General features: G+C 37.8%; 1 protein-coding gene across 1 annotated transcript in view; it reads left to right on the top strand.

Moving 5' to 3' along the window:
• The window catches only part of DGKH (diacylglycerol kinase eta), a 252,206-nt gene that overhangs the window by 168,254 nt on the left and 70,918 nt on the right, over positions 1-13,034 (top strand). Inside the window, 2 exon segments of the mRNA XM_084643173.1 lie at positions 7,088-7,192; positions 7,519-7,651. Of these exon segments, the coding sequence (XP_084499299.1) occupies positions 7,088-7,192; positions 7,519-7,651 (238 nt within the window).

The raw sequence follows: 13,034 nt of genomic DNA, 5'->3' as shown, positions 1-13,034 counted from the left end.
CTGCAGCTCCACTAGACACCTGAGCATGTCCGTTTGCTCCCCCATTAGCCGCCTCATTGCATCCTGCCTCTTCTCATTGCTCTTTCCTGGACTCTGCCACTGAATGCCTCCATGCATTCAGCTGTGCCCTATCATTGCAGGAGGACTGCATGAGCTTGGAAAACATGTCATCGCAAGAGCTTTTTTTTCGCCTTCTCATTTGCGATAACCTCAGGGATGGAAACAATAGGGGAAGCATAGAAATATTTGCACCTGAAGCTCTTCCAGCTTGGGACCTAGGTTTTTTTACTTTTCTGTAAAGCACCTAGCATATTGTATGCCATACAGATAAGGGTAAGTGGAGGTACTACATTGATTGCTATGGGAGATCATGTTGTTTAATATTTTCATTAATAATCTAGAAAGAGGAAGAAATATGTAGATGACACAAAAATTGAGATGTACTAGAAACATCTGAGGACAGACCCTGCCAATGTAAGAATGGCCACACAGGGTCATACCAATGGTCTATCTAGCCCAGTATCCTGTCTTCCCACAGTGGCCGGTGCCAGATGCTTCAGGGAAATTGATCAAGTCGCAGCTTCTGGCAGTCAGAGGTTTAGGAGCACCCAGAGAATGGGGTTGTGTCCCTGACCACTGTGTCTAATAGCCATTGCTGGACCTATCCTTTGTGAACTTATCTAATTTTTTTTAACCCATTTATACTTTTGGCCTTCACAACAACCCGATAGTGAGTTACCCAGGTTGACTGTGTGTTGTGTGAAGAAGTACTTCCTTTTGTTTGTTTTAAACCCGCTGCCTATTAATTTCATTGGGTGACCCCTTGTTCATGTGTTATGTGAAGGGGTAAATAACACTTCCTTATTTGCTTTCTCTGTATCATTCATGATTTTATAGATCTATGTCATATCCCCAGTCATCTCTTTTTCAAACTGAACAGTCCCAGAAAACCTATAAGGAATGGAAGATGGGATGGATTAGTAAGGAGAGCTACCTTTTGGAGGACAGAAAGTGTAGGAAAAAAAGTGAGAACAGCCAAAAGCCAAGCAGAGTTAGACCTTGCAAAGGAAGTTAAAACCAATGGTAAAAGGTTCTATAACATATAACTAAAAAGAAAACAAGGAAAGAAGAAGATGGACCACTAAACACTGAAGATGGGGTGAAGATTAAAGATAATCTAGCCATGGCCCAACACCTAAATGAATATTTTACCTCAGTTTTTAATAAGGGTAATGAGGAGTTTAGAGGTAGTGGCAGGAATGAAAGTGAGGATATGCAAGTAGAAATTATCACATCCAAGGTGGAAGTCAAACTCACACAGCTTCATGGGACCAAATTGGGGGCCCCAGATAATCTCCATCCAAGAATACTAAAGGAACTGTCATATGAAATTGCAAGTCCAATAGCAAGGATTTTTAATGAATCCAAAAGTCAGGGGTTGTACCTATTTAGTACCTATTTTTAAGAAAGGGGGAAGAGTGGTCCAGGAAACAACAGGCCTGTTTGACCTCAATCATATTGAGGTCTTGACAGAAATTTTGAAAGAGAAAGTAGTTAAGGACATAGAGGTAAAGAGTAATTGGGATAAAATATAACATGGTTTTATAAAAGTGGATCGTGCCAGACAAACCTGATCTTTTTCTCTGAGAAGATAGTTGATTTTTTAGACAAAGGGAACTCAGTAGATTTCAGTAAGGCATTTGATACAGTTCCACATGGAAAATTATTAGTTAAATTGGAGAAGATGGGGATTAATAAGAGATATGAAAGGTGGCTAAGGAACTGGTAAAAGGGGAGACTACAACAGGTCATATTGAAAGTAAAACTGTCAGGCTGGAGGGAGGTTACTAGTGGAGTTCCTCTAGCATCGGTCTTAGGACCAATCTCATTTAACATTTTCATTACTGACCTGGGCACAAAAAGTGGTAGTGTGCTAACAAAATTTGTGGATGACACAAAGTTGGGAGGTATTGCCAATATGGAGGAGGAACAGAATATCATTCAGGAAGATCTGGACAATCTTGAAAACTGGAGTAATGAATGGGATGAAATTTAATAGTGCAAAGTGGAAGGCCATGCACTTAGGTACTAACATCAAGAACATAAGAATGGCCATACTGGGTCAGACCAAAGGTCCATCTAGCCCAATATCCTGTCTTCCAACAGTGGCTGATGCCAGGTGCCCCAGAGAGAATGAACAGAACAGGTAATCATCAAGTGATCCATCCCTTCTCGCCCATTCCCAGCTTCTGGCAAACAGAGTCTAGGGACACCATCCCTGCCCATCCTGGCTAATAGCCATTGATGGACCTATCCCCCATGAACTTATCTTGTTATTTTTTGAACCCTGTTATAGTCTTGGCCTTCACAACATCGTCTGGCAAAGAGTTCCAACGACTGACTGTGCATTGTGTGAAAAAATACTTCCTTTTGTTTGTTTTAAACCTGCTGCCTAATAATTTAATTTGGTGACCCCTAGTTCTTGTGTTATAAGAAGAAGTAATAACACTTCCTTATTTACTTTCTCCACACCAGTCATGATTTTATAGACCTCAATCATATCCCCCCTTAGTCATCTCTTTTCCAAGCTGAAAAGTCCCAGTCTTATGAATCGCTCCTTCAAGGGAAGCTGTTCCATACCCCTAATCATTTTTGTTGCCCTTTTTCTGAATCTTTTCCAGTTCCAATATATCTTTTTTGAAATGGGGTGACCACATCTGAATGCAGTATTCAGAATGTGGGTGTACCATGGTTTTATATAGAACGAGTATGATTATTACCTATCCCTTTCTCAGTGATTCCCAACATTCTGTTTGCTTTTTTGACTGCCGCTGTCCATTGAGTGGATGTTTTCAGAGACCTATCCACAATGACTCCAAGATCTCTTTCTTGAGTGGTAACAGCTAATTTACACCCCATCATTTTATATGTATAGTTGGGATTATGTTTTCTAATGTGCATTACTTTGTATTTATGAACATTGAATTTCATCTGCCATTTTGTTGCCCAGTCACCCAGTTTTGAGAGATCCTTTTGTAGCTCTTCGTTGTCTGCCTGAGACTTAACTATCTTGAGTAGTTTTGTACCATCTGCAAATTTTGCCACCTCACTGTTTACCCCTTTTTCCAGATCATTTCTGAATATGTTGAATAGGACTGGTCCCAGTACAGACCGCCTGGGGACACTGCTATTTACCTCTTTCCAATCTGAAAACCGAGCATTTATTCCTACCCTTTGTTTCCTATCTTTTAACCAGTTACCAATCCATGAGAGAACCTTCCCTTTTATCCCATGACTGCTTACTTTGCTTAAGAATTTTTGGAGGAGGAGAAAGACCTGGGTGTACTGGTTGATGGCACGACGACTAGGAGCAGCCAATATTATGCAGCTATGAAAAAGGCTAATGTCTAAGAAAGATGAATTCAAACTGGAACAGGTGCAGAGAAGGGCTACAAGGATGATCAGAGCAATGGAGAAGAGACTCAAAGAGCTTGGGTTGTTTAGTCTAACCAAATGAGGGCTGAGGGGAAATACGATTACTCTCTATAAATACATCAAAGGGATAAAAACCAGGGAGGAAGAGGAGTTATTTAAGCTAAGTGCCAATGCTGACACATGGATGTAAAGTGGCCATCAACAATTTTAGGCTTGAAATTAGATGAAGGGCTCTCACTATCAGAGGAGTGAAGTTCTGGAACAGCTGTCTAAGGGAAGCAGTGGGGGCAAAAAACCTAACTTGCTTTAAGACTGAGCTTGATAAGTTTATGGAGGGGATGGTATGATAAGACTACAATGGTATATGGCCCACCTGCGACTGCTAGTAGCAAATATCCCCAGTGGCTGGAGATAGGACAGAGCTGGGGTGGGTTCTGAATGACTACAGAGAATTCTTTCCCAGGTGTCTGACTGGTTGGTCTTGCTGACATGCTCAGTGTCCAACTGATCATATTTGGAGTTGGGAAGGAATTTTCCCCCAGCTCAGATTGACAGAGACCCTGGGGGTTTTTGCCTTCCTCTGCAGCATGGGTCACGGGTCACTTGCTGTTTTAAATTAGCGTAAATGTTGGAAACTCTTTAACTTAAAGTCTTTAAATCATGATTTGAGGACTTCAGTAATTCAGCCAGAGGTTATGGGTCTGTTACAGGAGTGGGTGGGCAAGGTTCTGTGGCCGGCAATATGGAAGTCAGACTAAATGATCATAATGGCTCCTTTCGGCCTTAGTCTATGAATCTCTCTCTCCTCCTATGGAGGCTGTTCCATGTCCTTAATAATTTTTGTTGCTGTTTTCGGTACTTTTTCTCTTCCAATTCCAGGGAGAAGAGAAAAAAAATACAAATACAAATTGAGTAGGGGAGCCCATCTGTGGAGTAAGGATTGAGTAATAATAGAAAAGAAACTAAATATGATGTTGCAGTGCAATACCATTGGAAAAGAGTCATTGTTGAAATAATGTATTTGTATGTATACTTTAAAGTGAACTGAGAGCACTTTATTTCTGAATGAAAGCATCCACACAGAGGTTTAATACACTTTAAATTTAGTCAAATGTAGTCGATTCAGCTTACCTTTTGTGAATATTCCCATATAGAGGGGCCTTCAGTATAAATGGAGAAGAGAAGGATGGGGTATTGTATGGTACCTAAGATCATTCTCAATCCCAGGAAACCCCTTAAGGATAGAGAGAACCTGAATTCATAGCTTCATTGCTTCTCTTGGTTGGAGGTCAGAAACTTAATGTTATTCCAGCATAGGTATTTTTATTTCATATAACATCAGGTTGTCTTTTTGTTTTGTATGTCTGGCTCCCTTACAATAACCAGACTGACTGTTCGTTGAAGCTTGTTGTTGGAAGTGTGCGAAGCAGAAAGAATATAAGTAGATTAGTCTTCATAGCCTTTTACGTCCTGTATCTACAAATATGTGGGGCTCTTCCAACTTTCCAGTGTGTTTATTTTAATAGCTCTAATAATAATTTATCTAACATTCATATGTAGCCATCAATTGTATAACTTAATGACTCTACTACAGCCTGCTGTAACTTATATGAACAAATACTAAATAAAAATCTATTGTTATAGGAATATCTGGTATGGTTATACATGAGTTATTTTGGCAAAGAGACTTTTTGTCCCTTTCAATTAAGGGATTCTATGTGAATGATATTACTAAAGATAAGAGATCAGTGATATATATGTATTTTATCTGTATTTTTTTGGAAAGATTATCAAGGGTTTTTCAAGAGGAACTTTAAGGAGCAAAGGTAGTTAAATGTATTTTTGGATTAAATGTGTTTCACTACACTGTCTGTTGGTAGTCAGAAGGCAGGAATTAACATGAAATGCTCTGACCTAGCTGTGTGACCAAGGCAGCCTTGTCCTTACTTTAAAGCTATAAAAGGGTATCTTTATTATGATATCGTACAGTATATTGGGAAATAAAGACTGGGGGAAGTATTTGTACAAATAATATCTATGAGTTCAATGAAGCCCGGTGCTTGTTATTGGAAACATTATGGTTTAATGGCTTTTTTGTGCTTCATTTGATGAGCTGTCATAGAAAAACATTTTGAAGTAATAAAGCATCCATTTGGCTCCTAACTAATGAGAGAAGATGTGTTCTTTGCATTAACTCTTAGTCAGGAAGAGAAGTGGACAGATGTTAATAAGTCTTATCAAAAAAAGGGTGGGGAAGACTGAAGGAAATAGAAAACAGAGTGGAGTCCTTCAGTTTCATGTGCAGCTTGTATATTTTAAAAAAAAAAAAGCTTAAAGGTTTGTGCTGCCCTTCCATGTGACTTGTAGTCTGCTGTGTTTCAGTTAGGTTGCTTGTCAGATATATTAAAGTGCAGTTCAGCTTAATGAAGAACTGCATAGCACAAACCAGGAGCAGAGGCTATCTCGTGGTGACCGGGTGAGTAAAAACAGTTGTAAATAATTACTTACTAATAATGTATGTATTGTAAATGTTACAAGAACATTATAACACCATGAGAGAAAATTAACAGTTTTCCTGTGATTTATGCCTTCGCTTTACTTAGATAATTTCCAAATGTAGGCAATATGGACAATGAAATACATGTTCAGACTGAACAAGGTTTTATTTTTATTTTTTAATTTTTGCAGAAGAAGCAAATGACTCTTCCTTTGGCTACTTAGATTTTTATTTTAAATTCCTTCATTGTTCTCAAAGCAACTACAATATCTATTTTAGTGCGGTGCTCAAAATAATTTCTGTGGGAGTTAGCTGATAGTTTTTGGTGCCTTACTGTTATTTTTAATTGTTTATCTACTAGTGGGGGAAGAAAAAAACACCTTTATTCTGAATCTCCAAGATTCAGCAGTCTTCAGATTTCAAGATGAATACAGTCTCTAAGATCTAAATCCAGACTACTGAACCCTGCACAACATCAACCTGTTCCAAGAGCGCACTGAAGCTCTGCATAGGCACCATTGCATAGGGTTTGAACTGTTTGTTTTTTGCTCTGTCTCTTTTGATTATACAGCTTGTGTAGGTGTATTCCTATATTAACTCATAAATCAAGTTTTTATATTTGATTACAATAATTATGTAAATACAATGTCATCACCAATGTTGAAATGAGAAATGCGCAGAATGTTTATGAATCTCCGGCTTTTGTGTATCAGTATGATTTGTCTTCGCCTACAGTAATTATAGACTTTGCAGTTGCTATAATGTTGTTATGAAACAGAACTGACATCTGTTTAAAATAATTTATGGAAAGATTTATTAGCAATTTTAGAGCTTTGCAGGGAGTTTTACATTTAAATATGGATAAAGAGCTGAAAAAGAGACATAATTAATACATTTTTTTTAAAGCCCATGTGAAAGCCTGATACAAAACCTGGGCATTTAAAATGAGAAAAGTTCACTTTGCCATTTTAAGACAGTGATTTAAAAAAAAACACAACTCATTGATATTCAAGGTTTTCATTATCATATAGTTTTAGGGTATGCATTTCACTTGCATTATCAGAGAGAAAAAATTGGCTTGTCAGATGTTACATTCTGTAATGATCTCTCCTATCTATGAAATTCAGAATCATTACATTGAGAAGTCTTTTTCAGATAATCACTCCATTCCGGAGGCTAATATTGTGTGCTGAGAACAGAAAAGAGATGGAGGACTGGATCAGCTCACTGAAGTCTGTACAGTCTAGAGAACATTATGAGGTAAGATAATATCCCTTTCAGTGCATGTTGTTCTTCTTTCAGGATAAATATTGATTTAATATACCAAGCTCTATGGTACGCAGAACCCAAGACATACAGTCTTGTGGAGTGTGAAAAACCTGTAAGGTTAAAATGCAGTTTCGTGTTAAACCTTTATTTTACCAGTACAATTCATGCTACTATGGCTCTTGGTTTTGAGAGAGCTTTTACTCTCCTTTACTTCTCCACATTGAATTTTCCAGCATAAATATGGAACTCCTAAGTACTTGCAGTTTCTGTAGCTGTGTTCTGTACTTGCAAATTTGTCTTAACTTCTCCCTTACTAGACCGCACAGTTTAATGTGGAACATTTCTCAGGGATGCATAACTGGTACGCCTGCTCCCATGCCCGACCTACCTTCTGTAATGTGTGCAGAGAAAGCCTCTCTGGAGTTACTTCTCATGGCCTGTCTTGTGAAGGTAAAGTCAACATATTTTTCCTTACAATGTCCCATAAGCTAATAAAAAATTAAGTCTAAGTCTAAGTACTGAAAATGTTATGGAGTAAGAAGAAATCTACTCATTGCTATAGAAAGGAACCTTTCTGTTGGTTAGAATAAATGCGAACAATATGACACGCATTATTCACACTCTGGACGTTATTTTCTAGTTCATGTCAATATAAAAGGTTCCTCCTGCTACAAATACCGTTTTGTTTTTTTTTGTATGTGCTTGCCTGAGTGTAAGGTTTTTGAGAGAAGATGAGATTACTTTGGTTTGCACTTCAAAAATGATGTGGAGCAAAAGTGCAACATTTTCTTTCCTCTATTTTCAGAATTGTTATAGCATTCCTTTAAAAGAAAAGAGGAAAAAATAAAAATATTGTTAGTCTCTCATCGGCAAAAATCTGGAACAACAGTTAACTCCTTAGTTGGGTCCATGACCTTATTTCTTCCGAGTTTTTGTCTGATTTGCTGCTCTCTTGCTGCTGACTGATATTGTAGTGCAGGGAGGGTAAAATGTGCTGCTTCACTGGTCATATAATAGAAAAAAAATTATTTATATGTTTTTCATAATTTGATAATTAAAGAGCTAATATCCAACATAAATAAAAAATGGGATGGGTCTAAATGTTCACTGTTAAACTAGAGTGCAGGAATTATCTAGTACAGGCACATTTCTATAATAACCTTGAAAATATTCAGTTTTATTTTATCATTTATTGGCTTTCCACTGTAACTTCTGTGAAAACTTCAGTGATATGTCTACCTTGTTTCCTGGAATGTGGCAGTAAATTAAGTGTCATATATGTCCTTATGGAATATATATGACATTTACACACACATTTTGGTATTGCTTTTTCACTGGGAAGAAAACTATGTTCTAAATACTCTTTATAATAATGGTTAGACCTGTAATTACAAAATAGTTAACTGCCCAGCAAACTCTTGCTGCTGTATAATAATGTAAATATGGTAATCAGTTATTACACGGTATATTATACAGAAATAGATTTTAAATTATATGTTACCTAACTACCTATAGAATTCTGTTCCTGTTATCTGTACTCAGTGCTACATAGCTGGTAAACTGTGCTAAATCCAGTGTCAGGTCCCTGTCCTTTAGTATTCACCATCTGAAGGCATCCAGTGGGGTGAAACTATCTGAGGACATTGTTATGAATATTTATGTAAACCCCAAGGGGATTCCCTAGATTCTTGGGGCTCTGTGTGCTGGTAGCTCAGGGAGAGGCACACTGTCACTGGTAGGAAAGGGAAGACAAGGGCAGACTCAGAGTTTGCTCAGCACCCAGTAGGGAGTGAGATGCCCTTCCCTGGGAGCTCAGGAGAGGGGAGAAGCAATTTTTGGAGCAGTTTGGGCCAGTCAGGGAAAGGGTAGGACTGGCTGGGGGAAGGGGCTGGTGAGTCCCAGGCCTGCTTGCAGGGTTCAGTCTCCTCTTCAATTTGTCTAACTTGGGTACATTACTGAGTATGAAGTGGTGTTCAGGGTCGGCTCCCTCCAGCTCACACCAAGTTACTTCTCATAATCCATACTGGGAATTTACTCATTTTTCCTGGGAAATCAGCAGGGGTAAATGTAAGGTCTGAGTTTAAAAGACAGGATCCTTCCTGGCAGGGTCACCAGGGCAGCTTGGGAGGTCACCAGCACACAGAGCTCCAGGAATATGGGTAATCTCCTTGGGGGTTGCATATATCACAGAAGTTAGTGATGGTGTAGCTGACTCCCACAGTCACTGCTGTTTATCATTTCCCATTTAATTTCCCTAGTCATTCAGATAGTTTTCAGACATTCATGAAGTTTTTAGGGGACGCAATATCTAATGCTTAATCAGAATTCAAATATATTGCATCTACTATGTCCCCTTTAAGAGCTAATATTCTACTTATTTAATAAAAAAGAGTAAGTTTTTTCTAGCAAGAATTATTTTTTGTAAGCTCATGTATTTCTCCTATACTCCATGATTCGGTGATTTCAACTTTTGTAGTCCATTGTCCTCTAGCTGTTAAGTACCTTTGTTTTTTGCTTCTTAATGTTCTTATAGTTAGCTAGGACTGGCTGTTACATTTACATCAATGTAATTGCCAGGATTGCTCTTTTTTCCCTTTTTGAAAATTAATATTACTTTTATTTTAGTTTTCGGTTACTTCTCAATTTCTTCATGATTTTTAGGTCTAATTCTTAGTGGTAGAGTAATTTGTTTCTGAATGTCCTTTGGATTCTAGAATGTATATAATCTGGACTGGTTTATGTATGTATATTCAAATATTCTTTCACCAGTTTCACCTGTTCTTAATTTATATTTACAGAGTCTTCCTTCCTTTCTAATCATTCAAATATAATTTAATCTTATTGAGGGCAAATTTCATAAAAGGAGTATCTCAGCTAGTCATTAAATTAATCTTCCTAATTTATCTATGGATTGACTCTCTTTTTAGTATTGCAGTATTTCCACCTCATCTCCTGATATTGTATACCTGTAAAAGCCACAGTTAATCCCCTTTAATTTATTTGGCTAACAAGCTCATTTTGGTTGTTTGTTTTCCTGGACTTTCTTTGTAAGTCCTACATGACTAAGTCCTTGCTTTGTTGTCTCCCTTGTTTGTTTCCAGAACATTTTTTTAAAAACTGATGTTGCTTGAGCTGTCCTTTGTAATACCATGTTGGCCATTTCTTGTACTACACAGTCTTTTTATCAGAGGTAATGTAGGAGGTATGATGTCTTTTAGGAGTAACCCAGAAATCTTCAATGCCACTTCTTCCCATTACATCTTACTCGCTTGTTTCTTTTAATTTGCTAAAATGGTCATGCGTGAAATTTGACACCCATGTACTTCTGTATAATTTCTATTATACCTAATAATCATTTCTATGCTAAATTCAATTAGTGCATGGTCACTGGTTCCAGGCTTCCCTGTTGTTCACATGTACTCAGTGATTTTCTCCTTATCAGTAGATCCAGGATGTCTTCCTTCTTGTTGGTGTTTCTGCTTTCTGGCACATGAATTGTCTTTTGTGTAACTTAGATTGTTTGTATTCTTTGATTCATGGTTAGCTGTATTTGTTACCTTGTAGCTAAACAAAATTCTCTCAATTAGTATCTTCCAGCTTAAAAAACTTTTGAGAAATGGTCCAGTAATATTTCATTCCCTCCAGTCCTGCTGGTCTGAAGGTGTTTTTTTCCCTCTTTGTTTAATTGTAGCTCATAATTATTTCAGCGATACAGTGCTATTCCTCCAGTTTTTCTTTCCTTTTTATCTCTAAGTACACTATCTACCGTTATCAGAATCATCCCACTAAATGTGATGCCAACAAGTCCAGATTTGCATCTAGCTAGTGTGAATAACATCCTGATTCCTATTGCATTTGTGCACAGACATTAGTAATACAGAAAAATTCATGATGTGCCTTGCTTTGGAATTCCATGCAGAATAATTTGAGTTAAGTGAAATTCTCATTCCCCATCCCTTCCAAACTTCTCTTTCCCTCAAAGTTGTGAAGTCTGCCTTATTTAGGAGTCTTGAATTTAGGAGGTTGGTTAAGTGTAGAGACAGTTTTCAGACAAAGAACCATAATAACCCACAGAACCCTAAGAATGCTCCTTGGCCTCAGTCACTCACCACTAATAAGTTTAGTATTTATTGGTGCTTCTGTACTCCTGTCCATATCACTTTCTAAGGAATATTGCTCTTATGTGTATTCTGAATACAAATAGAGTAAACTCAACCCGGGTTTAGTTCTGAATATAGCATTATAGAGAGAGTCGATAAATTTTTCATAACAGAGCTAACATTGACAATTCAATGTCAGTCATGTCTGGTAAGTTAAAGACTTCAGTGCAAATGAGACACTTTCAACCTTATTTCTTACACACACAAATTACATTAACATTTTTAGGTTGCAAAGTCAAACAATCAAAAGTTAGGAAATGTCAGAATTAAGGTTGTCTGTGCAACCTTAATCCATCCCCCTGGTGGTACCTGTGTATTATGAGACTGTCTTCAGTTACATAATCACATATTTTTTCCATAGGACCCTTACCTCATTCAGTGAACACGGTGGACCTCCTCTGAGGACGAATAAGGATTTTGTTGTGTAGGAGGCTGTGGGTGGTAGGACTTCTGCCTCGTTTATTGTAGAAATTGGAAGTGAATGAGGCAGTGGATTGTACGAAGAGAAAAGATCATTAATTGAATGCTGCCCTGGAGGGTTGGATTCTATGTGATGCTAAGCAAGTCACTTAAACAAAACTTTTCTTGGTGGTCACTAATTGTGTGTTCCTCATTTTCTGGGCACACAACATGAGACCCTGGGGTCTGATTTGTGGAAGTACTGAGTGCTCACAGCCTCAGCTGAAGTCAATGAGTGGAGAGCTTTGAACATATATAGTACTATGTGTTGCTAAGTGCACTGAAAAATCAGGTCCTAGACATCTCAGTTTGGGCATCCAAAATTAGTGGATGCTTTTGACTGTATTCTCTCTGTACCTCAGTTCTTCATCTATAAAATGGGGGTAACACCACCTCCTCATCTCACAGGGTTGTTGTGATGTGAAGATAAATTTCATTAATGTTTCTGGAGCACTCAGATTCTATAGCAATGAGTGCCATAGAAAAGTCCATAAGGAAATTAATAGTTGTGTATTCAGAGCAGGGTTTGAATAGTATGGATTAGATAGGGCTAGGGCCACACGTTGAACACAGCAGATAAAAGAAAAGATAACATTGAATAGATGCTTGTTATTTGTGCATTGTCCATCCTGTGCACTGAACGAGCCCGGGGTCCTGTGGGGAAAATATAGTATGTGATTTTATAATTAAAGACTATCATAATGCATATGCACAGGGGGGTCGAATCAAGGTTGCAGAGGCAACCTTAATTGTGGCATTTCCTAATATTTGAATGCCTGACTATTCAATCTTAATGTTTTAACAGTTTTTGTGGGTGTAGTATATAAATATTTTGTTATTGGCTGACTAACTTTACATGACAATGAGGAAGCTAACAAGGGATCTCCAAATTATTTTCCTAAACAGGTTTACCTAATACAGGCTGCAATTGGAGTGCTTTGAATTTTGTTGTTTTCATGTCAGTGTTTGAATCTCTTTTCAGTGTGGATTTTTAAGCCCAATATTCTTGGTAACAAAATAATAGCTTCTGTGGACTCTCACAGGACAACTGTTTGTTTCTTGACAACATAAACTATGGGTACCAGAACAGTGATCTCCTTGTCAGTTTCAAAAGTTTGGCTTTAGCTTTTGAAGTCAGGGAAAACATTCCCAAATAAGCAGCTGTTCTTTGAAAACCACCAAAAAAACCTTTTAGGACAACAGAGAGGCTTGGC

This window comes from Lepidochelys olivacea (genome assembly GCF_965140295.1).
Source record: "Lepidochelys olivacea isolate rLepOli2 genome assembly, chromosome: 1".
NCBI classification, from domain to species: Eukaryota; Metazoa; Chordata; order Testudines; family Cheloniidae; genus Lepidochelys; species Lepidochelys olivacea.
Note: the sequence above shows the minus strand (reverse complement) of the source record. Positions and strands in the feature narration are given on the sequence as shown.